At 38.2% G+C, this 26685-nt stretch overlaps 1 protein-coding gene across 1 annotated transcript; it reads left to right on the top strand.

The window, feature by feature from the left end:
* The first annotated feature begins 16784 nt into the window (after positions 1-16784).
* LOC133124765 (transcription factor Sox-21-B-like) lies at positions 16785-18888 on the top strand. Its single transcript, XM_061236227.1, has one exon. The coding sequence runs from the start codon at positions 17362-17364 to the stop codon at positions 18103-18105; it is 744 nt and encodes a 247-aa protein (XP_061092211.1). The 5' UTR covers positions 16785-17361; the 3' UTR covers positions 18106-18888.
* Positions 18889-26685: the final 7797 nt, after the last annotated feature.

Below are 26685 nucleotides of genomic sequence, written 5' to 3' on the forward strand. Positions count from 1 at the left end.
AGTTCTGGGAGGGAAAATGTTTTGTTAATGAGAGAGGTCAGTGGAGAAGGGCCAGACTGGGCAAAGCTGACATGAAGTTGACAGTAACGCAAATAACCACGCAGTGGTATGCAGAAGAGCATCTGTGAACACACAACGTGTCAAACCTCTAATTGATAGGCTGCAGCAGCAGAAGACTTCATAAGTCTGAAGGAAAGGTCTAATAAATACCTAATAAAGTGTTCACTGAGTGTATATTATTAAATATGAATAATATACACTCATATTATTAAATAAATAAAATCTCCTTTTGAGTGCATTCAGGTTACATTACGTTATTGGCATTTGGCAGATGAAGGTTGAATGTTTTGTGTAAATAAATGCAGATGTTCCTCAGTATCGTAGACGAGCAGGAGTGTTCCAGCAGTCATATATTTTTTGTATGATTTTAATTTTACACTGCATCTTTTTAATGCACAATTGACTGTGGTCTATGCTGTATGTACAATGGGGAAGACCCAATTAAATTATTTGGCACAATAACAGACAACAAAAGAATGAAGGTTTAAGGTGAGGACTCCAGCATTTGCATTCTACCTCTTTTTCTGTATCATTTTGATTGATTTGCACTGAAACAAAAGAGAATGCACAAAGGAAAGGGTCCATTTAATAAATGTGTATAAAAGCTTTGTAGCTAGACACTGTGCTAAATTTGCACTCAACAAAAGAATTTGCTTTTTATTTCTCTTGAGCCCTGATAACATGGCTAGTGGCAGATTACAAATGAATTTAAATGTAGCTTTTATTCGTGCACATTTCCTGTTTAATGTTGGCGGTGACTTACTCTAAACCCCTCATTATTCTCTGTAGTCACATTGCTCTTTTACAGATCATGTTTATTTAATGCGCAGCACCTTTGATGTAATTCCAAGACTATAATTACGATAGCATTTCAAGCATCACATACTATTCAGGTTGTTCTTTCTGAATAAATAATGCTTATATCAATATGTTTGCCATGGAGAATTTGCTTGCTTTTTAATATGATCAGGTAGGATATTATTCTATTTAAGGTAGCTGTTTTTAAAATATCTGTCTATATCTAGAGCTGGATCTGATATACGTACATATAAAGAGCAAACACATGTATTAGTGTATTCAACTATCAATGCAAAAAGTTCAGGCAATGAAGTCACTACAATTTACATGATAGAACATTGAAGAAAGAAGTGTGTGCAGATACGTACATGCCATTATAAATTCCCACGATGTGTTCTGGTGCAGAAATTCAAAATGTATAAGATTTATAAGGCTTGTTAGAATGGGGCAGAGGCTGAAAGATGTTTAGGGAAATTCATATTAATATGCAAGAAGTAATGTGTCAGAAGTAACATACTTATAACAAGGGGGAGGTTCTCTGCTTATGACGGCGTTTGGAGCTTGCTGCTGGGTGGAGTAATTGAAAGAAATGAACCATGCATGCATTGTTAATGTCGACACAAGTGCCCCTGCTTTCCCATGAGAACAGCATGGAGGTGCCTAACACCACACCCCACACACAGTTAGTACGCTGACAAACGCAGAACTTCAATATCAGTGCAGACGTACACAGATATAAGTACACTAATACACTGAAAAACACAACACCCATTCAGGCACTGCCAGACACAACTGTAGTGAAAGCAGGGAAACGCACTACATCCAACCGGACAGAAGGAAGCAATCATACACTATTTCCTGCTGAGATGAACCTGTGGACCGGCTTACATCTGCCAAGACCCCCTTTTCCCTCCACAGACCACTGTCACGTCAACACACACACACACACACCCCGTGCATGGGAGAGACGACGGCACGACAAGACACACCCGCACCTGCACACCCTCCCCCCCACCCCACACTTCCACGCACACACGATAACAGGACACGACGCGTGTCTCCGACCGTTCCCTGCTAACGAGAGCATGTCAGTGGCTCCTCTGCCTAAATCGAGAGCGGCCCGGTTTTCCAGAAGAATCCGGGAATAATTCCCAACTGCCCCCTCCGGCAGGTTAGGCGGCTCAGCCCTATCCCAGCACACATATTTATTTGCTGTTTATCCCCGGTCTCCTCCCCCTGGGGGTCTGTCTGCGAATAGGACCCCTCGGCTTCCCCCCACCATCCAGTCAGAGCAATGGAACGCTCCTGGAGTAGATTAGGCTGGACAGTGATCAAACCCAATTTGCAGACTGATTACACAAACTGATCCCTGCACTGACCAGACTGAAGCAATTGCCCTTTGGAGATGATACACCACCGCTCGGTGTAAAAGAACGATTAACGGCGAGTGAACGAATGTGTCAGTCGTTCGTATATGAAGGCAGACCCACTGCAATATGCAGCTGTACTGTAACCAGAGGTGTGTAGTGTCCATCTATTCCAGTCATTCATTTATTAATTCAGTAAGTTTATTTGAGCTGGCTTTTTCCTTCATTTCTAAAAATTAGATAAGGAATTTGGAAATGCAAGAAAATTAAGTAGTCATTTGTTTGATATATACTGTAGGACACTCACTCTAATGTCCCTGACAGAACTACACATATAGATATCTACCTGGGCCTGGGTAAATTATTATGTTGAGCCTTACTTTTAAGAAAAGAGGAATGACAGTTTAGTGTGATGTATTTCATAGTGACTAAACCATTGCAAATTTATTGTTGATCATCTGTATTTGTGGAATGTCTTTTGCCTATGTGGTTTCTTTGAATATAAGGTAAAGATGAAAAATAATTTTAAATGTAATTTCAGAGCAATAAATATCAATAATATACTGCATACAAACCTTTCTTCATTTTCATTTTCAGAGAAAAACATGATTTATGCCCCCTGTTTTTATTATTGTGCATTTATATAAACCACATCTTTATCACAAAAACGACACTTTCATCGTTAATGTGATCTACCAGAGGTACACTAAATGGCAACCATTAACCATATGTATTGTTTCAATTTTAGGAATTAAGATTAAGAGAATATATACAGTTTTGATGATTTTACATAAAACTTTATTTCTATGTTGCTTTAAAATGCCAATAATCCCCTACGTATATTTGATGCAGTAACAATTTGCTATTAAGTAAACAGAACACTAGGGTTAAAGACAATGGCCACACTTAGAGTGACGCATTCTCCTTGTCCATAAACATTATTGCAAGTCATAGCAATACATTCCATTCAGATGACTTCATTTAGCATGGTAGTAACACCAGTCTTGTGACATTAGTTTGGACAGAATCCATGTTTACACTGTTTAACATGAGGTGGTTGCTAATGAGTTTTTCATTATAAGATTGGACATATAGCTTACTTTTCTCTGTGATGAAATTTAGCTCACTGTGATATTTAGCTTGCTGGTGAAGACCTGGCCAATCATTGTGTTATTGATTGGAGAAACTTTTTCTTTGCTTTACCCTTTACACAAACACACATGCGCACACGCACACACACAGACACCCATACCTTATCAGTACCTCAGCTGTTATATATAAAGCACTTCTGCATAGATACTGAACAGCCAGTCCAGCTTAAATATTTACCAAATTTACTGTCATGAGTTGATATATTGTAAACTGACAATGTTTCTTCAGCTTCTTTTCCAAAACTGCAAGAGCATTAATTTAACCGTTACCCGGCCTGTACACGTTACCTCGATCTTCTTACCGAACACCCATCAGCAGTATGTGCCACAATTTTAAAGTATTCATTGCTCCATTCCTGATGCAAGTCCATTTTTGATTCGAGTGCTGAGAGAAAGGGAAACATATTTCGGCAGGACCGCATTATTGTGGTGAAAATGTACAAACAGCTGAGGAGAATGGAGTACTATGTCCATAATGGAATCCGAAAGCTTACTTCCTTTGTCCTCATTGTCTCTCCTTCCTTTTCGAAAGCACCTTCCTTTCTCCCGCTATCAATGCAAAGTTCTTTGGGAGAAAATGAAGAGCATTCATACGCCCTGAATGGGGCTTTTAAAGTCGAGTAGAGCTCGCACAAAAGCGAGCTACGGTTAGCAGTGTGACTCAAGGTTCATTACTTGAGAATGCCAGGTCTGAGAATGCTTGAGACAAGGAAACAGTCTACAGTTAGACGCATGCCTTTGTGTACAAAGTAGAGAGATCCGAACCATACATAGTTTTCGGTCAAATGTATTTATGTATTCTAAAGTGAACAGTGAATGAATCCTCTGTATTGTCTTGACAACATTTGTCAGCGATAAAGTTAGAAAGGATCATAAGTGTTTAAAAATGAACCTTGAGGAAAGTTTTCAGTGGACTTGGACTTAAATGATTTAATGTACCATACATTTTCCCAAAGTTAAAATGGCTTAGGCCCAAACATGTTTAAGTTTCAAAAATGTTGCTATATTTTCATGTAAAAGTTAAAGTAAAGACTGTTGCACCATGCAACAGAATTAATGAAATGACATAGCCTTTTTTGTCTTCACTATGAGCCATGGATTCTGAATGTATGCCAACAGTGGCAGAAGCTACGTATATAGATGTATTTTTCCATGAATGTTTGTACCCGGTATTATACAAGAATAAGATTTGTATTGATTAGCAGCATTAGAAAAGATATGCATCTCCAAGATGAATGTGCATTTACGACAAATTGCCAAAACCATTTTTCTCCGCTGTCAGTTCCCCTGGCCTCCTTCCCTCTCCCACTCCCCCTTTCTCTCACTTCTTTTCTGCACTTCTGGGTTCTCACAGCTTTCCTGTAGCTGACCAGGGATCAGCCTCCCTGCTCTGATAAATGGGCTCCTTTGAATCGATGGCAGGCTTAGGGGAAAAAAAGAGATAATCCGGGATAATGTGGACACAGTTTTCATTTTTAGTCACCCAATTAAATTGCAATTATCCCGAGTGCAAGAGCAGGGAGGAGTTTAAGGAATGGTCAAAGAATGAGAAACTGTGGCTTGCTGGGACTCTTTATGGGAGACATATTAGCCCAGATTTGTTCCATTCATGATAAAAGAAGCCCATTCCTTGCACTTGGCAGAGCACAGCAAGAGCTTGACCAGCTGCAGCCACAGCCTGGGAGAAAGGTGCTTGTAGGCCATTCGCACATTCGCGAAAGTCTTCAAAAGTAGATCGAATGAAAAAGCGAGTGTATAGGTTGTCCCACCACAAAAGCAATTTGAATGAATCGCTTCTGGACCTATAGCTTGGGAGATGACAGCACGTTTTCACCCCACAAGTTTCCCGAACGGAATCCATGCTCATTGTTACGCAAATTCCCCAGGCATTTTGTGGGGAGAGACCATAGTCGAACAATGCCTGCATGATGAATCAGAACCCCTAAGAGAAAAACAGGGGTTCCAATACCCGTCAGAAATTCAAGGAGAAATGTGTGTTGGCTCAAACCCTTAGCAGTCTATTGGCTGTTTATACAAACGTTCTTCCTGGAAAGGGTTGCTTCCTCTCAAGAATTGCTAGTCCGATAATTAATACAGAACATGTAAAGTATTAGCCATCGGCAGGATAGCTAAGAAGTTAATTAATGCTCATTGTAATTACAACTTGAAGCAATAATGATCACAAGGGCAATTTATGGATTAACCTCTCGATCTGACTTGACCCTTGGCCTGGAGAGGGCTGGAGTAGGTTGTCTCTTTGGATCCTCATTTGAAGTATCCAGTGATGGGACACAGGCGCCGAAATGCACCACTTGTCTATGGGCGTCTCTCTAATCTTGTCTTCACCCAAGCATGTCGCACCGGATGGGAAACTGGACCATGAAAGGGAGTGATTTAAATTCATTGCCGCTGTTGGTGTGGCTGGCTGTGCGGGTGTTACGCCACACGGTAGAGACTTTTGCTGCACATGAAAGTGGCAGTGGTGAGATTTTAAAATGAGCAATTACAAACTGCTTCATTTTCGTGCCAACCTATTTTGATTGTCGCTTTGATGTTTTTCATTTGTTTGTTTTCAAAGGTTGCCAGGCTGAGATATCGCAGTGTGCTGAACGTGTTGCGCCCCCCCCCCCCCCCCCAACACTGTTTGTGCTAAACATCACCCCACACGGCTCAGTGTTAAGTATGATTAGGCATAATACTTTTAAACTGATTATCTTCTTTATTTGCTTTTTATGGGTAACAATAAGTTTGTAACTGGAGGTAATGAGATCAAATGTCTACTTTTACCCCCTGTATTGGTGGTACGATTTTACCTGCATAATTATCAATTCCTGCCAATTTGGGATCCATTACGATTCACAGTTTTCCGGTTCAAAATCTACCAGGCACGACTTAAAATAATCACCAGCTACATAAAATGTTATATTACATTGTATTATAGTCATAAATCATATGCTCTAATCCAAACGACTTACAATGTAGCTAGGAGAACATTAGTTTCAGGTTTTTGCAGTTGTATTGCAGAAGGTGTTGAATTGGGCTAGTGTTCGCATGCTATCACCCAGAGGGCTAAACAGGTTGCCAGTCCCCATTGCTTCCTCTTCTCTTGATTTCTGTCTTGTTAGTCACAAGGAAATGCTGATCACACTAGAGGTGGAATACTTCATCAAAATGTGTGATCGATAATCCTTGGAAGTGCCCCTTGAGGCTGTGTGATGGAAATGCTGATTGATTAATGTAGACTTTTATATTGACGCATCAATTGAATAATTAGACCACCCAAGACGGACAGGTATGAAGACCCTCTAATGAAAAAAGCTTTGACAAGCAGCAAATTAAACGCTAGTGCTGTTTACCATAAAACTTTATCTAGACATGTTGCCGTGTGCTGGTTTCCGTTGTTGGTGTTAAGTGGTGTTTTTTAATCTGTTTAATTAATTAACTTTTTTGAATGAGTGGACCCTCGACCCTTCTTCACTTTATTCAGAGTTACAAACAGAGATGGGATCACAGTATAGAGAGTACTGTGGTGGGGTTCAAACCCTTGTCACGCAGGCATAAATATACTAGGTTGAGAGTCTAATAGAAGTAGACAGGGGAGTGGCACTGAAAGACTCCTGCAGCACGAAATGCATACAGGCACATATACTGTCAGTACTTGTTTATTCCAGGAACCCTAATGTTTTTTAAATTATTACATTGATTTTAGTAAATTTGGTGCTAAACGTGGGGTTGAGCATGTCCATTTCCCAACCCAAATTGCAATGCTCTCATTGTCTGAAGCCACAGCCACATTCATGCGTGACCCCCCCACTGCCGATACAGGAGAGTGTAGGTGTCCGTAGTTCTCCTCTGAAATTCATGGTGTTGCCGGCTGTTTCTTTTCACATTACAGACTAGTGCTAAGATCACATAGAATAGAGTCAGAGGAGGACTTTATTAATTGGGATGTAGCGTGCAGTCTATGGGCAGCTGATCTACCAGCTCGGGTCGCTAGATAGCTATGAGCATGGACCAATTGGACCTCCTATACCCTGGGTGACACAGTTGGAAATTACACATCGCCCTATGGAGCCACCGGCCTTGGTCGGTCTGGACTCCATCCAAAGCTGTGAGGCACAGCCATGCAGGGATCATTAACACTCCTAGAGGGCTTAGAACTGCTGGTTTTCCACCCTCCCTTTAGCCTGACAGGCTTCACTACAGCCCCAGTAGCTAACGAGCAAGCTATCTTGCTAACTGGCTAATTTGCTAGCATCTCTATCTTGGTTTAATTCAATTCAGTAATGTTAGAGCATCAAATAATGCACACGGATTGGAGATTGATTAGCAGACTACTTTTCTAACCTCCTACTAGGCTGGTTACAGTAGTAGCTTCTACGGCCTCAATCCGACAAGCATCAGCCTGCAAGACAATATTTTACTAATTACCTGCCTGTAAGGCAGCACTAAACTTTTAAATAACATTAAAGGCATTTGCCTCGACTCACAGGCTGGAACTAGACCTAACCTTTCAACACTGATCAAAATGGGACAAATCAGCCTTGAAGGAGGATGCACAGTGAACCAGTAACATGAAGCAGATTATTGAGTTAGCTGCATAACTTCACATAATAAAACCCATAACTCTCCCAAATCTGGAACATGGACAGAAGTAAAAATAGTTGTTCTGGGCTTTACTTGGTGTAGTTATCCAGCTAATTCTATAATCCGGTTTCGTGATAAAGGCCAAAGCTGAAATATAGATGCTCTGTGCTATAACATTGCACTCATACGAATGTTGTACATATGGGGCACATGTCATTACAGAACACTGATGGATGAGAGAGGGACTATCTATTATCTCTGCCTCATTCTATGTGCATCTATTGTGTATCTACTGTCTATTTCTGAGTACAATTAAAAACTTCTCAGTCATACAGAGTGATTATTTTCCCTCCTTTGCATACTGTATATATATACATAGCTTTTTTGAGTGAATCTAGAGAGCAAAATTCCATATTTTTCCAAAGTATCAATCACAGTGAGACATACCCCTTTGTTGAATTTTGATAGTATTTATATTTTGAATCATGGAAATGGTTGGTTTTGGTGTAGTGCTCACCTTTTTGCATCAGAGCTTGATACTGATAAGGAATAATTGCATTGCCACTTTGGGTTTCCTATGGATCTGCTTGACTGATGGACCTGTTGGTGCAGCGCATCGTAAGTGCATCAAAGAAATGTAAATTAAGTGCGGAATATGTATTACATTGATTAAAAAGTCTGGTAAACTCAAAAAGTGCCACAGTCTATGAACTACAAGTTTTAGTACTACAAATTATAATGCTGCAAGGAATCACAAATGCTAAATCAATTCTTTAGGCTTATAAAATACAAAAACTAAACATAACCACATAATTTGTATGAGGAAGCTTTTTCAAGGTGTCAGAAATGGGTATGTGGCACTCTGCATTGCCAAGGAAAATACAGACATGATGAACTGTCAGTTCACTTGATGCAGAGGTACACATTAAAATGTTTAGTGTTAAGTAGCTTCTAATAGGAAAGAAAGTGGCTGATTTGATTGGACATAGTTAAATCTGTAGTGCAAGTGTGCTACTGTCTGTAGTCACGGAATTACAGCTGTTTCTTACATTATGGAAAAATATGTTAAATAAAATTTGATTTCACATAATTATGTATTTCAATTCATAAAGTAAGTTTAATTTTATTCTGAATCTAGGCCTATATTTCATCCAAACTGAATTATATTCCATACCATGTGTAGAGTCATCAGCTTGGCCAATGGTGAAAGCTAGAGGATTGATCACAATGTACATCCTTTTATGCAGGAAGGATTTATAAAATTCTATCTTTCTTACCTTTCAGCTCAAAAGTTAAAGGTGAACAAGCCACTCTCAGCTGCCAAAAGGACAATGACACACCATGAAGTCCCAAAGTGTCAGCGCTCTGTGCAAGCAAAAAGAGGTATGACAAGATATTATCTCTTTCCATACCGTATTTCTGCACCAACAAGGAAAAGTAAGACTTTACAGGAGAGTCAAGGGCTACAGCAGGGATCATCAAAGCATGATCCTTGAGGGCTGAGAACTTCTTGTTTCCCACCCCCCATTTACCTGGGAGTCAGGTGTGAATTGTTCAGCTAATTACCCAGGAGAAAATAAAATCAGGGCTGATGATCCCTGGACTACAGTATTTGTGATGGTCTACTGAAGCTATTAAAGTGTCTTGGAGGTGAATAAATGTGTGTCACGAGTGAGCTTTTCCTCTCCCCTGGATGAAACGATAAAACTGTGTGTGATATTGCTGATAAACAAGGGTGCTGCCAGATAATACAGTAAGATCAGCTCTCCGTTTGGGCACTGACACCAGTGTCATATGGAAGCAGAAAAAGGAAAAAAGCAACAGCGATATTGCGCCAGCTAACTGGTTAATAATCATTATTCACCGCCTGAAGCCCACAAACAATGTATCGACCTGCTTCACGGCTACAAGGCTGATTGACGTCGACTCATGAAGCGATAACTTCTCTACCTACATTCAGTTAGCAGTTCATTACGTATTTATTAGACATATATTTTATACTTATTGGCCTTCAGCTGCCGTAGCCGATCCACATTTTGAGTTGTGTGTGTTCAGAGATGCTTATCTGCATACCACTGTTTAATGCGTGGTTATTTGCGTTACTGTCACCTTCCTGTCAGCTTTGACCAGTCTGGCCCTTCTCCTCTGACCTCTTTCATTAACAAGGCGTTTTTGCCCACAGAACTGTTGCTCACTGGATTCATTTTTTATATTTACCATTCTCTGAAAAATCTAGAGACTGTTGTGCTTGAAATTCCCAGGAGATCAGCACTTTCTCTGCTCACTGGTCAGAGAATGGGACAGGAGGAATTTCAGTGCTACAAATAGTATGCCTATTGGAATATGAATGATATTTCACCATTGTGAATTGAGTCTGAATTTTAGCTCTGGAGGTCATTTCATTCTGAAAGTATGTTTGGTTGAAGGTTAATTGTTGTTTCTTTTAAGGCCTAAGGGCTTAAAGCATTGCATTGATGGAGTATTATCTACCATATGTTCATTGAGATGCATTTTACCAGCCTTGTACTATTTGTAGTTTTGTGTACATTTGTCTTGATATGTGTTGACAAGAAATTATTTCTTGTTTCAGTATATACACATATTATATCCTTAGTTATATTGTATGCAGTAGAAGTGGCATATTAAGAGTTCTATGTGGGGGTTATTTACTACACTAATTCAAACAGACACATTGGAACAAAGACACCAAATTCCACCCTGAGGAGACTTACAGATTGTATAAATAGAATAATTTTAAGCATGGGAGAAATAATTTCTCACTGTCTGAAGGTGTAAACCACACATTGTGTAAAATAGGTCATGTAGTGTTTTGAAGTTTCAAAATGTCAAAATGTTAGTTTTGCCTTTCTTTCATTCTGGTTTATCTACAAACTTTTTGGTGTGACTCAGTGTCAGTAACATATACAGCATGGATTTGTAAATCCTTTTATTTCCTCCCTAAATACTTGGACTCACTTCCAAGGCTTTATACAATCACATTTGACATGAAATTAAATGCTTATTAAAATGAAATACAAGCCACTTTGCATTGCAGTCAGTCAAGTGTTACATCAGAATAAACTACTCAGGTCATCAGAACTTTCTAAATGGCTTACTTTATGAGTCTGAGTGTATTCAGATAAAATACTTAAGAATATTGTTTGTTTATGATTTATTCTTCTTGAAGATTGTTTATTTATTTGATCATTGGGATAAAATCAACCTCCAGTTTGTTAGGTTGTATTTCCTGGAATATGTCAAAAACGAAGCTTGTAAGAGTAATCCTATATGCCCATATTTTTGATAATAAATTAAATATTGATCACAGAAAAGGTAGTCATGCAGTTTGGCTTAATTAACTCACGAGACAGACAACTTACTGAATCACATTCTCTTAAAAAAGATGTTCCACTCATCTTCATTATGTACTGTCACAGTAATCACTCTCACTCCCTCACTACTGAGACATCAAAACCAAGGTTCTTTGAATGACTATATGTGCAATTGAACTGAAGTGATGAACAAAGTAAAATAGGGCAGTAAAACAGCTGTTGCAACATCTTTCAGTATTCAGTGTTGCATTCGGCAAAAACCAAAGTGTCAGACACACTGGCAATGGCAGACAATGTTGGATTCAACATGGTTATTGTACTGTGAGCAAATGCACTTTGTGTTAAAACCAAAACAAGTGGTTGTTTTATGCTTGTTTTACAAGTGAGCCTGGGGTTAGCAGCAATATTACTGCATTTTGAACAGTACTTTGCTGTTGGTGCTGCATACCGCATGTTGCTGTAGATAGGTTACAATAGGTTTTGTGTGAATTCTTTATGGCTGGTGAAATATTACAATAATCATCCTTTACTGTAATCCACAATACAGCAATGTTCCTCAGGACAAAAATGGTCATGATATGCTCCTGAGCCCGGCTAGCTGTGAATTCATCTTTAGTGCAGTGGTTAGAGTACAGCGCCCATTTCCTCTGCAGACCCATGCCTCGAACTAGTGTCAGATGCTTATATAGTGCCTTTACCCAAAGCGCTGTACAATTGATGCTTCTCATTCACCCATTCTTACACACACTCACACACCAATGGCAATTGGCTGCCATGCAAGGCACCAACCTGCTCATCAGGAGCATTTAGGGGCTCAGTGTCTTGCTCAAGGACACTTTGCCACACCCAGGGCTGGATCAAACCGGCAACCCTCCGACTGCCAGACATCTCTCAGTTACAGCCTACCGTATATACATAACACCAGGGATTTCAAATTTTTCAATTTTTCCAATTTTCCAGCCACCATAACATTTGGGACAAAGAGCTGAAATGTTATGGGCTCTTTGTTTCTTTTCTTTTTTGGTGATCAACTTTTTACATTTTTCTATATATTTTTCAATATAAGAAACAGAAAAAAAGACAACAAAAACACCCCCCCCCCCCACCTGGGAATAAAATCCCCTTCAAAGTCCCCCACCTGCCCCATGGCAACCCCCACCACAATCCTCGGGGCAACAAGGGCACAACCCAAACTGTTCTGTTCTGTTTCTGCTATCCAGCATGGCATGTATTGCATGTGTGGAAGCTCTGTTCCGCAGGGAATAGATGTTTCTGTTTAGTCATGTGTGTTCAATGGCTTCCATAGTGCAGGTATAAGAAATATTTCAGTATCAATCTTGATTCAAGGTTTTTGATTACCTTTGGAGTCTGTTATTGGTATTTGGCAACATGAGGACTAGAGGTGTGCCAATGATAGTCAAGGAAGCCATTATAAGACTGAGAAATAAGAAACAAACAGTCAGAGACATAGGCCAAACAATAGGCTAACCAAAATAAATGGTTTGTTAAAACCAAAATGTATAAAAAATATTCTGCTATTTAACCACATGTAAATTATTTGATTAGAAATAATACATTGTGCAGTACAGAGCCAAATCAAGATAAAATAGGTCTTTGTCCCAAGACATATGGATTTCACTATACATATGAGCGCCATACAGTAAGGCGTAATCATAACCACGATCCAAAAATTTCCAGTGAAGCCTGGAATAAAATGACTTGCTTATAAGCAAGGAAGCACACTATATATCAGTCAGATGGACAAGACTATGGATTGAAAATTATTCCAGAACATTGTTTTAATGTAATGCTACACAAATGATTGATTTAACACAAATGATTAATCCTCCATCCATCCATCCATCTATCCATGTCTTGGTAATGGCAACAGTAGGTAAGAGAAGGGCTCAGCCTATTATTTGCAAAATGTAATAACTGGGTTTTCCATTAAAACAGTGTACACGCTGAATTACTATTGTACTCTGTGCAGTTTTGACTTTTCAATCTGGCACATTTTTTCATTTGCAAAGGGTGCTGAGAACTGTGATGTTTGACTATTTGGAATGCAGTATGAAAAGATATGAAATCAATGGCATTCATAATACCTTGCATAATGTAATCCTAAATGCACAAAGACAACGCCTACATTGATACCCAGAATGTATGAGTAATCTGGGTGGAAAATGGATTTGCTTTTAGCAAATATTAAAAATAATAAACCTGTGTTTGATTAGTATTTCTGTCTCTCACTGCCTCCAAACCATTCCCTCTCACGTATAAATGTTTCATAAGTGCCAAACAGGAAGTGTGGCTTTCTATTCTGCAGGGCCATGCATGCGGACAGAGAGGTCAACGAATGGGCAAGAACTGATCAGGTACATCATCTCAAGACCAACCTTTAATCTTCCACTAAATGCACAACAATCCCTGGTTCTGATGATTTAATAGCTCGCTATTTGTTCCACTTGACTCATTCTGTAAAATAAAGGATGCCAGAGATTCCAAGATGTGGTGATTAAAATAGCAAAGCAAAGCGCTGACAATAAACATTCCTCTGTTCTCAAAAACTATTTCCTATTTGTGAATGATTGCATCTTTTCCTCTTCAACATTTTGGGACATCGGTAAACAGTACAGTAACACTGGACACTGGATACCATCTTAAAAGCACTAAAGGAACACATTCCATGGTGCCCATCTTTTTCAACTGTGTATCTTGATGACAAAGGCAGGATGATGGGATGGATAGCTTAGAAGGTTTGCATAATTAGATTTTTTTTTTTTGGTGGGGGTGAGGTTTTTTTTTTTTTTTACTTCTCTGCCTTATCACTAGAGTATGATGTGGGCTGGGTATTCACAGCTCCATCTCATAGGTCTGAACCTCTCTTTTTCACCAGGTAATACTTTTTTGGGGGTCTTTAACAAAGAACATTTCCATCACAGTGTTCACCTTAAACTCGTCCCCCAAAATAAAATCAAAATTTGTTGTATCAAAAAATGTTTTCATGTAGTGGCTTATTGTTTTGAATTCTCTCAATTATTGTTTGTCCTTATCCATGACATTCAAAGAAACCATATAGGCAAAAGAGATAAAACAAATACAGATGATGAACAACAAATATAAACACAAAAGAATAACTTAATATATAACATTAATATAATATTCACTGGTTATGAAATACATCTCTCAAACATTATGATCATTAGCCTACTCTTTTGCTTTGACGCATACTTTGCTTTATTTAAATGAACGCTGATTATTTTACTGTGAAGGCTACTTGAGTCCGAATAATGATCATGTTTTTAACATGCACATCATAATTACTGCACCTTCAGTCTCGTGACGATGTTTTGTTTCCTTACCTGAAAATAGGCCTAATGTATGTCTTTGTTTCTACAGCAAAAGCCAGACTCGTGATATTCTAAAGGATTACCTAGAGCAGGTACATCTCTAATACAGTTTACATTCTGAATTATGCAAAATTATTTTGCAAATGTAATATTAAGAATTGTTTATTGTCAACGGACTATTCAAATTTTTTTTAAAGATGCATAATTATTTTAATTGACTGGTAAAGTTATGTCCTTATTTTGATTTCCTGAAATAACGGCATTTGTAAATAAGATACTCCTGGCCTGTCGGCACCCACTCATTACAACTGATTACGTTTGACAGTACCTCCACGATAGGTACTGTGGACTAGGTATGCTACACCTAGATGCTGCTTTAAAGAGTTCACCTTAAAATGTAAATCCTAACATTCCTGACATTCGTTTTCGGGAATGCGTTGATTAGTTCAGAAAATAGATTCAAATTGCATGGGCTTTCTATAAAAGGTATGACATTTTCAAACGAACAGACACTAATAATATCTTCACTTGTTCATATCATAGTAATTGAGTGACTAACACCAATCGTGTAGTCTATGCTATTCGTTGAAAACAACTGTTAAGAACTGTCAACATTTAATTTCAATTGTTGAACACCTGCGTTCATTTTTTTCATTGAAAATACTTGTAGGCAAGCCATATTCTTGTTTTAAAATGTTTATCAGGCATTAGTAACTTCACCCTTTTTTATTTTGCGGGAATTGTGAGCTCTTCCTCGAAATGCAGACACCTGTGTTTAAGAAGCCGTTAAGTTACTATCGGCATGCCATATTTTACATTACAGAAAGTAGGCTACACTGAAATAAACTAATGCAGTTGAACCAGCAGGTTAATTTTGTGTCTGGCAACGATTCCCATCACTACAGCCACAATCCGATGTTCATTCTACCTTACCAAAAACCTCAGCGTCTTTAAGGGCTAATGCACAATTTACGATGCAGTTATACAGCATAAACACATAGCCTACATCTTTCTCTTTAAGAATATTTCATTTGAAAATGTAGCGCTCACTGAAGCGGGATGCATACCCCATGCGACGAATTCACCAGGCTAACCTAATAATTCCGACTTAATTTAAAATAACATAACTTGAAGATTATTATTATTATTATTATTATTATTATTATTATTATTATTGTTGTTGTTGTTGTTCTCTTTTTTTACGTTAGATATTCTCAGTCGTTTCAATTTGAAGCCTTTCCCCCTTTCCAACACTTGAGGAGTGTTACCTGGGAGGATAGACTAGTTAGGCTACAAAAGCTACTTAGACCATGAAATCTTGTAAACTACAAGGGACTAAAACATTGCTGTGCTTTTAATTATGAATTGAAACTACTTGTGGATTATAATTCAAGTGTAAACCAGGTTCATATAAGTATATTCAAATACTGCTCAAAAACGTAGCCTATTATAAAAGTGATCTTACATCGGTATGTTATCACATGTGTAAGTCATGGTAACAGATTATGATGATTAGTAGCTATTATTATTGGTGTTGCTGCTGCTGCTGTTGCTACTGTGTTGTTTGTTTATTTACCACTGCATATTACTTCAGTTGATAACTGATAGCCTATATCTTCTTTGCTTAGACTATGGTGAGGCACTAAGTAGCGGACATGATGATTTCAAGTAGGCTTCGGTCATATGCTACAATTTGTGACTGCTTACACAAACCTAAAGCGTGTCTGCCTCTGACTGACATCTAGTATACTTAGCCTACAAAGCCTAAGTCAATGATAAGATTGGCGGATAACATTAACTGATACAATACGCTTTTTAAAAGATATTTTACATTTTACGGTTTTTTTCCCCCTGTGACTGAATTGTTATTATAGGAATCACGGTTTAATCATATGGACAAAGGAGAATATACATGTGGAACAAACATGTTTTAATAGTAGTACTGCCAACAAATGATCAAGAAAGGGGACTAGCAATACATTTCAGTTAACCAAGGTTGTGTTGTCCTCTCCGTCCTGAAGACTTTTCTACGGACATGCTACTTCGGTGTTACACGTGCCCTGCTAGTTGCCTAGCCGCCCAAATCTCTAACAAAAACGCTGAGAGTTCGCGCAGCAGCCTCTGTCAAGGCAGCTTGAGTTCGACGTCCTGCGCATGCTCCAGGGGGCCTTGCACTACCTGCTTCTGGAGCGAGTCTTATTTCACATGGGGCAAGCTTGAGATATCTACCACTTGCGTTTATGCTGGATACAAGAGCCTTTGGTTTGACAGTCTGAGGCGGCGAAAGACACACTAAGGGACACTCTTTCGTCGGAACAAGACAACTGTTTTGCTTTGCTATAGCCTGCTCCACTTTATTCTCCGGATTTCCCTGCGAATTAAAACAAACTTTTGAGAGATTGTTCATATTAGACGGAGCTTTTGACTACCACTCTGTTGAAAAACGGATACATTTCCTACAACGTGATGAAGAACTGAGATTGAAGTAAGTGAACAGAGCACTTATGATTAGAAGCAATATTTTTAACGACTTCTACGTTGCGAAAACTTACCAAATTAGTCACATCCATGCCAGGTGACAAACTTGCATAGCATGTGTATCGCGTGAACACTATCTGGAGGTTTAACTGTAGGTAAATAAACCCCTTGGGGCTTTTGACAATATAGGCTACTGTGAAAATTTTCACCTTGTCGTGTAAAAGTGCCTTGAATCACGATGTCTAAACCTATGGATCATGTAAAGCGTCCCATGAATGCGTTCATGGTGTGGTCAAGAGCCCAGCGCCGGAAAATGGCTCAAGAGAACCCGAAAATGCACAACTCCGAAATCAGCAAGAGACTAGGTGCGGAATGGAAACTTCTTACTGAGTCTGAAAAAAGACCGTTTATTGACGAGGCAAAACGACTGAGAGCCATGCACATGAAGGAGCACCCTGACTACAAATACAGACCCAGGCGGAAGCCAAAGACGTTAATGAAAAAAGACAAGTTTGCATTTCCAGTGCCATACACTCTTGGAGATCACGAAGCATTGAAAGCGAACAGTTTATCTGCTGGAACTCTCTCAGAGTCTTTACTTGGGAATCCGGAAAAGGCAGCTGCCGCCGCTGCTGCCGCAGCAGCAAGGGTCTTCTTCAACCCGTCTATGTCTACGAACCCTTATTCCCTTTTTGACTTCGGGGCGAAGATGGCAGAGCTCTCCCCGCCATCATTTCCATACGCTTCCTCACTCGGGTACCCTGGTGGCGCAACTGCCTTTCCTGGAACCGGAACTGTTGGAAGCGGGACACACACTCACACTCATTCCCATCCTTCCCCGGGCAATCCTGGCTATATGATTCCTTGTAATTGTACTGGCTGGCCCTCGGCGGGTCTCCAGCCTCCTTTGGCTTACATCTTGCTACCGGGAATGGGCAAAGCGCCCCTTGAACCTTATCCTGCTTATGCGGCAGCATTGTGATACGCCGGACTTATACGTTTTCAATGTTGTAACTTGTAAAGACTCTATGTGCCAGAGTTTATTACACGCGCAAGTCTATACATGTGATAGAAGTCGTCTCAAATATCACATGGGTATGTATATAAATTAATGCCTTTATGTAAGGTACTTTTTGTTAAGGTAACCCATCGGGAACGAACAACTGTCGAACTGTTTTGTGCAGTTCGTTTTGGAAACAGCTACCCTTATCAATGTGATTACTCTGAAGTCACCTCCTTTTATTTCAACCTGTTGCAAATACACCTGCTAGGAGGACTTGTGGGAATTTGTCAAACATACATGGGTTGCAATTCTTAATTTAACTTGTGAAACAAAGCGTACATCATTTAATAGATCACTGTCAAACATTATGTTGGCTAATAAAATTCACATTTCATATTAGACAAGAAATTACTCATCTACCTAAATAAACGGTCATGTCAGAATGACGTGTAAATGTGTACAGTTTAATTTTGTGGTTTAGTTAATGGTTTAACCTGGAATCGACTGGGTTGTTTGGTTAGAAATCCAGTGTATATTTTATGGTTTCAGTACTGTTTTACAAGTGTCCGAAATATTTATTGTTTGGAGGCATTATGATGATCCAGTTCGTTAGAAGGCTGTTTGTCCAGTAGCTAATATTTGCACAATAAAATTGAAGTGCTTATAGGATGTAATAGGCTATTTTATCTTTATTTCTAAGCTAAATCTTCACTCACTCTTCATTGTCAATGTTTTTGTATTATTAAACCTGATTCAATTACACATCAGTCTTCTTTAACAATATTTGAATTTGCCATAGGCTATAGAATCGATATAGAAATAACTGAATATATCTTAATTCTGAATGGATGACTGGCGAACAGGTCTAGATAATGCGTTTTCTAACTTAGAATAGCGCGGTTTAGACCTATTTTGTGTATTTTAATATAGCATATACAATTTGCTTCCGTGTATAGGCTACCTCTTAAGTGGTATTCTGTTATTTCGCCGAACAACAGCCTATAAATTAATAAAGTATGCAGACAAGGTCTTGCTGAATCGCTTACAAGATTTTTATCTGAATTGCCCTTAAGTGCTTAGTCCAGGTGAAGTGTAAGGTATCCTGCAAAGGACGCTTTTGTTCGGGCTTTGAATAGAATTAGCCTACTCCAAATCTAAATCAGGCCATTGTAATAAAGAGCCAGAAACCTAGTTAATCACATTTTTGTCATGAATGCGAATAGAAAGGAAGATTAAAAAGTATTCAGGAAATGCTATGGCCAGCTCTTACGTCGACTGCAGAGCAGGTAGGCTCTTGCACTGATTAACAGCTAAACTGACGACACCTTTGAAAATTCCTTCATGTTCTTTCCAAATAACTAACCAATGAACACTCAGCCTACATTATGCACTTAAATTAAGTAATACCGTAATACAATTCTATAATAAAACATGCACATGTGTAGGCAGGTTTAAGTGCTTATACGTGTGCCAATGTACCACTGCAGCAGATATTTATAATCAAGCCATTTGGAAAATAAAGGTAGGCATAGGACGTGCAGAGTAGGCTGGATTTTGCTATTAGTTTAAAGAAGCTGTTTCGTATGGACCAGAGTGATTATGCAAAACTAATTTGGACTGTCCAGGGATAATTATCCCTGACACGGTTAATTAAACCCATTCACCGCTCTGCATTCTTTCTTGATATACCCCGATCACCTCTCTCCACGAAACTTTAAAGCTTTTCCCTGAAGATAAACTAACCCGCTGCACAAATGAAATAATGACAGTTTTTATGTATGTTAGTCTAGCCCATTATTTATAAATAATATCTCAGTAAATCATGTACTATAGAGGGTTTACATTTGGTACTTAATTTTACGTAAGTGATTTAACCGTTTTAACCGTTTGGTACCGAAAAAAACTTAATTACTTAATTTTTCTTATTTGATCATTTCCTCGACTACCATAAAATAACTATAGGCTACATTGTAGTTTGTTGTATTAATTTGTAAAACTTAAAACTGTTTTTGACAGTTTGAAAGAATCTTGAGATATAAATATAACTCCCCAAAGGCGTAGGCTACAGGTTTTTTAACAAATGATCCATATTACCAGCGACCACTTTCCCCTTTTTCTTGCCCCCTTTTATTATAGAAAAATAGGAAAGAAAACTGAAAAGAACTTTTTTTCTTCAGTGGGAGCGTTTAGATAGTCGAGGAGGTTTTGTCTGGGAACAAAACGCGGGCTGGGAGGTTTTTGTGGGAGTGTTGTTTGTTGAAGTGGAGCTCAGTATAAAGCGGCTGCTCTCCGTCATTGTGATGGAAGCAATCAGTGGTATTTGGAAAACTGTTAGCATTGTGCGCTTCTTCTGTGTCCTTTGTAGAGGATTTCTTTTCACAAGGTTTTTTTTTCAGCCGATCCAGCTGGCCCGAGTGAATACCTCTGCAATGTGTACACGCTTTGTCCCTCCAAGGCCCTGAAGTAGCCCACACTGAATGGAGTGAGTTGACACTGCATGACAGTGAAACAACATAATAAAAAATACATGAGCGCGTGAATAGAAGCCGACGCATAAATAAATAAAATGGGTGACCAAAACTGGATAAACCGAATGACAAAACGGTGAAAGGGGAACAAAAAGATATTTAACACACTAGATTAGCATTAGAATGCGATCTACAAGGCAGAACAATTGATGAATAGGTTTACCGGCCAAGAAAGAAATGGACTAAATGGCTTTTGAATAGATATGCTTTTTCCCCCAGTGCAGAAACCGGACAGAATGGTCAAGGTGGAGATGCAGCTATGCAAATAAGCCAGGAAGCGACTTTTTAAATAGAAAAAATGCTATGTCCAATATTTTATAATGAAAAATGGATATTAGTCTCTATTGAGTCTTTTTAGGAATATTATTCAGTGAAACCTGAAACCTGACTTCCAAAAAAGAATGTCCGAATAGTGCATTCATGCCACAGTTGACCAAACAGGAAATGGCTAAACTTGATTTTTAAAATTGGAAACTCACATTGATACTCCAGTTTAATAAGCATTTATCAGGAGAAAGTTTCTATAACACATTTATTTGAATAGAAGGTCAGCTTTGATTGTACTCAGAGCAGAGACTGGTATGACCAATTCACGTGGGCCATGCTGTCTTTCTTTTAAGAGTACATAGATTATTTATCTTACGTTTGAAATGAAAACGTAACCTAACTGCACCTAAAATATTTTTTTATTTCAACCACGTTGATATTGAGAATACAGGGTGATATATGAAGGATCACATTTAAAATAAACAAAATATTTCATATACAGGCAGTAGTTTGTAGCATTATATTGATATGTTGCTCTTCATTCTATAAGGATTTGTAATGTCTGTCTGAGTATTTGTGTTAGTATGTGTAGCCTATATTCTTTAATGAGTAACATTTTTTAAATTGGTATAGTAAATAATGTTTGGACAAACATGTACACATTTCAAGTGAGAATCCAAGCACTAAAGGAATTAATTTTATCAGAGAAGAGTACGGGGTAGCTAAATGATAATGACTTTGATATTGCACACCTATTTCCTATCTACGATATTGTTTGAATGATCCAATGACATTTATGTTCACAACATGGATAAAGTGATTGAGCAGTCAGATTATATAGTCACTTTCATCCTCAAAAAGTCAGAAAAGGCAGATTTCCTGACAGGTTGTCATTTGTAGGCTTTTATTGCATGAGTGAGTATCTTTAAGATTGGCCTACATGGACAAGCCAGTCGGTACCATAGGAGATGCAAGACGTAAATATAACCAAAATGTTCTTCTACTGGACACTGCAGGGACAGGTGAGTGCAAAACAGTTCTTCATTCTGAGTCTGTGTCTGAATTTGTATATTTATATGTAAGATGACAGTGACACATTTTTATTGTTTTGGCTCTGTATTCCAGCACATTACACAATGAATATAAGGTTAAAGTGCAGATGGCCAGCTTTAGGGGAGAAAGAATAGTTGGTCAATTGGTTGCTCAGCTGTTTCTTGGCCTGCTGTACATCTATGCATCATTAGTTCATGCACAAGAACGCTAACGCATGGTCTAGAGTTGATTCTTTGTGGGGAACTGGCATGTTGCTGTTGTCTCTCAACGTGAGGACCAAATAAGAGCTAATGCCAGTAAAGCAGACCATCATGATGCTGAAAAATCTTTAAAAATCAGAGACCTAGCCAACAGCATGTCAAAATTAACTGCTTTGATCGATTGTTAGGGAGCAAGAATGCACAGGTGAGCTCAGAAATAGCAAATGACCTGTAGACCACTGTAGTGGATGAACAAAGAATACTTTCAGTTTTCTATTTGAAAACTACTAGCTACACTAGCATAATCCGACAGAGTTCACCACAAGATGCATGTACCACAAGATGCATGCACTTCATGCCTACTACTGGTAGACATGAAGTACAGATGATGGAAAGAGGAAAGTGTGAAGAAAAAATAATCTGCTCATGTTACAAAACACCTCCCCACCCCCCTTGTCTACTGATGTGACTGCTGCCAGTATAAGCAGGGTGAATTCTGAAGTGTACAGAAACCGCTCAGATCTAACTAAATACCTCAGTCAAAACTCATTGGATGGCGCTTCACCTTGCAGCAGGACACTGACCCCAAAAATACTGCTAAAGCAACCAAGGTGTTTTTCAAGGCCAAGAATTGGAATGTTCTTGACTGGCCATGTCAATATCCTATCCTGAAAACTTGCACATGCATTTCACCTGCTGAAGACAAGACTGAAGATCAAATGACCCAGAAGCAAACAGGAACTGAAGATGGCTGCAGTACAGGCCTGGTAAAACATCACCAGCGAAGTTACCCTGTTTCTGATGTCTATGGGCCACACTTCAGGAATGCACAGCATTTGAAACTAAGTACTACATATGATGTTAATATATCCAATTACTTTTGGTCCCATAAAATCAGGGGACTGTAAAAATGGTTGTAATACTTACATGGATCACCTGCCATTGATGTAAATGCCATAAAATTCAGTCTACACTTAAACCTCATATTCAAACCCAATGTTCTGGAATACAGAGCTGGACAACAAAAATGTTTGTTTGGTGTGTGTGTGTGCATGCATTTATTACTTATTTAGCTTGATTATTATGTGGATGTGTCCAATGGAACTAAACTCTCTCATCAGTATGTGTGAATCTATACAGGTTTATGAAATTGGAAGGAGCAACCAGACACTTCAGGACAGGTAAAATATGGAGAATACATGAATATATAAATTCATTTTTTAATAAGAGATTTCCACATTGCAGCTTTTTCAATTTTCATTATCTCATTGCTTTTATGGACAAAAAGACTTGAAAGAATTTAGGTTATCACATAGCTACTCTATTTCTTTGAGACTTTTTTTCAGATACTATAATATTTCAAATGACCAGGAGGTCAGCTTGTCACTGGTCAATAGGTCACTGACCACACCCTTCCTTCCAACGATGAGATAAATTCCTTTACTCAAACTGGCATCTCAATATCAGAGAGATTTTGATTATGTTCTCTAAAAACAACACTGCATGAAACAATCACTGAAATCATAAAGCTGCACTTTCTTGGTTATGGCATTATCGTGATATTTTAATTTAGTAATTTCGCCTTGTGGCAATACCACTAAAACAGATTAAATCTAAACACAATATGTTTAATGCATTTAGGCAATTTTTCCTTTTTCAATATCGTAAAAAAGCATAAGTTTCTTGCAGTAAGAAATGGAAAAATATACAACAGTCAAAATGGGGAAATGGACACAATTATTCATTCGATTTAATTCAAGTTAAATTAAAGGGAATTTTAGACAGATTTTCTACTTGGCTACTTTCAGTTGTCAAACTAGGGGTTGATTATACATTTTCTTGAGGTTCAAAGACAATTTTACACATTTTTAAACTTAATTTAAACTTCAGAAACATTATTTTTTTCCTACCAAGAAACATTGAAAGTAATACAATTCCAATGATTAGGCCTAGTATAACTGCCTCAAAATAAATTCTGGATTATTCTTCATCTGTCAGTTAAAGCCTGACTAATGATGATAAAGGGTCAAAGCAGTTTAAAGCATTCATTTTCAGTAATGCTATTTTATTGAAAAACATGAAAAAAATGTTTTACCAAACAATGGTAACTGCATGTTGAAAGAAATCAGGCAGCATATCACATTGGTTTAATTGAGCTCACATACTAACAAACAAGTGCAGAAGTACACAGGTGCACCATCATAGTTTGGATTGGGCTTTTGACAAGCTTCTGCAAACTTGCAATTTCAAAACAATGAATGAAATGGTCTCTGAGCACTGAAATTATTCACGAAACTGATTATTTGTTCTTAAAAATCTGTCCAAACTGCGTTGAGGTTTAAGCCAGTCATCTCTGAAGTGTCTGCCCACCATATTGCTAAAATAAATATCCTTTAAAACAACTGCAACAGTCACTGGCAAAAACACCCATTATTTAAAAGTGAAAGGGAATACAGAAATTATGATTTTGTACATAGAAACTAGAACAAGGAAATGTTCGTGATTTGTAGAGCTTTTATTTTAGCTATTTTGAATGCTTCCGTAGCAGGCAGAGTAATTGAGATCAACCGCATCATGTTAACTGTGCACAGGTAGCACTGCTTATAGTATGTCTAAATGATAAGAGAGCTGGGGACAAATGGGTTTGTAGAATTATTGCAAAAGGCCAACTTAAAACAATTTGATATTTATCAGTAATTTTATGGTGGGTTAGCGTGGTCATTTAAGATATTGCCAATTATGAAATGGTAAATGCTGAGTAATGCATATTCAAGCATGACTCCATACTGGACCACAGTTTCCTACAACCAGAGAAATAGGATGAACTGTAAAGTAACACTCAAGGACAGATTCACACAGTCGCACAGATGTTATATTCTTAATAACATTATGAAGATAAGTAAAACATTATATAAATTGTAATGCAATAGGAGCTTAATCTAATACATTTAATTTAAGTGATAAAAGGATGTGCTTGAATATTAGATACTTTTACACTAGCATATTATGATATTTTATTTGAATTGTAATTATCGCTTTCTCTTTTTAGCATTATGCCCATTACATTTTTAATGAAACTTCATTTATAACTTGCTTGAATGTAAAAAACCTTTTGGAATATCTTGAGAAATAAACCATTTATGGTCCAACATCTAGGGATTCCTTGAACTTTTTCTTATATACCATCATTATTGTGTCTTAGTGATACATCTAAGTCACCCTTAAGACACACATTTTTTAACAGCATGTGTATATAACCACGTGGTTCACCTCAGCATTGACCCCCAAATGAAAAACCTTTCAGATTGAAGTTCTAAAGATTGCATTATGCATCTTATGAGTCCAATTCCATAACTATTAAAGGCTATTCATCATATTGGGTTTTAGTACACAATGTACAACTTTTTAGGTGTATGAACTCTTCTTGCAGTAATGCTGAAACCAGTCTGACTGCTATGCTTTTGTCATTGCATTTAAGCAAGGGTTTATTATTTTCTACAAATGGTCGCTGAATTGAACAGAAAATATTGTGTTACAACAACAACAATCAAAAAGTAGCACTTGCTTAAATTCAGATCTTGACATACACTCACCATGCACTTTATTAGGAACATTTTATTACTACTTATTCATGCGATTATCAGCCAATTGTGCGGCAGCAGTGCAATGCATACAATCATCTAGACACAGTTAATGTTCACATCAACCATCAGAAAGGGGAAAAATGTGAGAAAGTGACTTTGACCTTGGAATAATTGTTGGTGGTTTGATATCTCAGAAACTGTTGATCTCCTGGGACTTTCATGCACACTAATCTCTAGAGTCTGCAAAGAATGGTGCAAAAAACTAAGTAAATCCTGTGAGCTGCAGTTCTGCAGACAGAAATGCCTTGTTAATGAGAGATGTCAGAGGAGACCAGCCAGACTGGTCAAAGCTGACAGGAATGTGACAGTAAATAACCACACATTACAACAGTGGTATGCAGAAGAGCATCTCTGAACACACAACGCATCATAACTCTAATTGGATTGCAGCAGTAGAAGTCCAAAAAATAAGTCTAATAAATATCTAATAAAGTGCTCTGTGAGTGTCCCCATGTTTTTGAAGCAGAGTGAAATCTATGGAAAGACCTGGTTTATATAATAAGAACCTGGAATGCTCTGACTTCTCCAGCTCATTTTCGGCTAATCAAAGTGTGAAAAACCTCTCCTGAAGCAATCTTGCCATCGTGGTACTGTGCCAAGAATGTTTATGACTACCATGTACTGTATTACCTGTAAATTCAGAAAAAAGGCCTGATATATTTTTTAATTCTTTATGCTCCCAGGAGGTGAAAAATAAATTATCTTGCATTGCACCTTTACTGAAACACCTTAATGTGCCAAATCGGAGCTCTGAAACCATATATGTCTGTTTGCCCAAGGTCATCCGAAGAACTTCGAAGGTCTGTATATGCTCTTACAAACAGCCTGAATTCTCTGAAGCCCACAGATACTTCTAAGAAGTAATAA

This window comes from Conger conger, chromosome 3 (assembly GCF_963514075.1).
Source record: "Conger conger chromosome 3, fConCon1.1, whole genome shotgun sequence".
Lineage (NCBI taxonomy): Eukaryota > Metazoa > Chordata > Actinopteri > Anguilliformes > Congridae > Conger > Conger conger.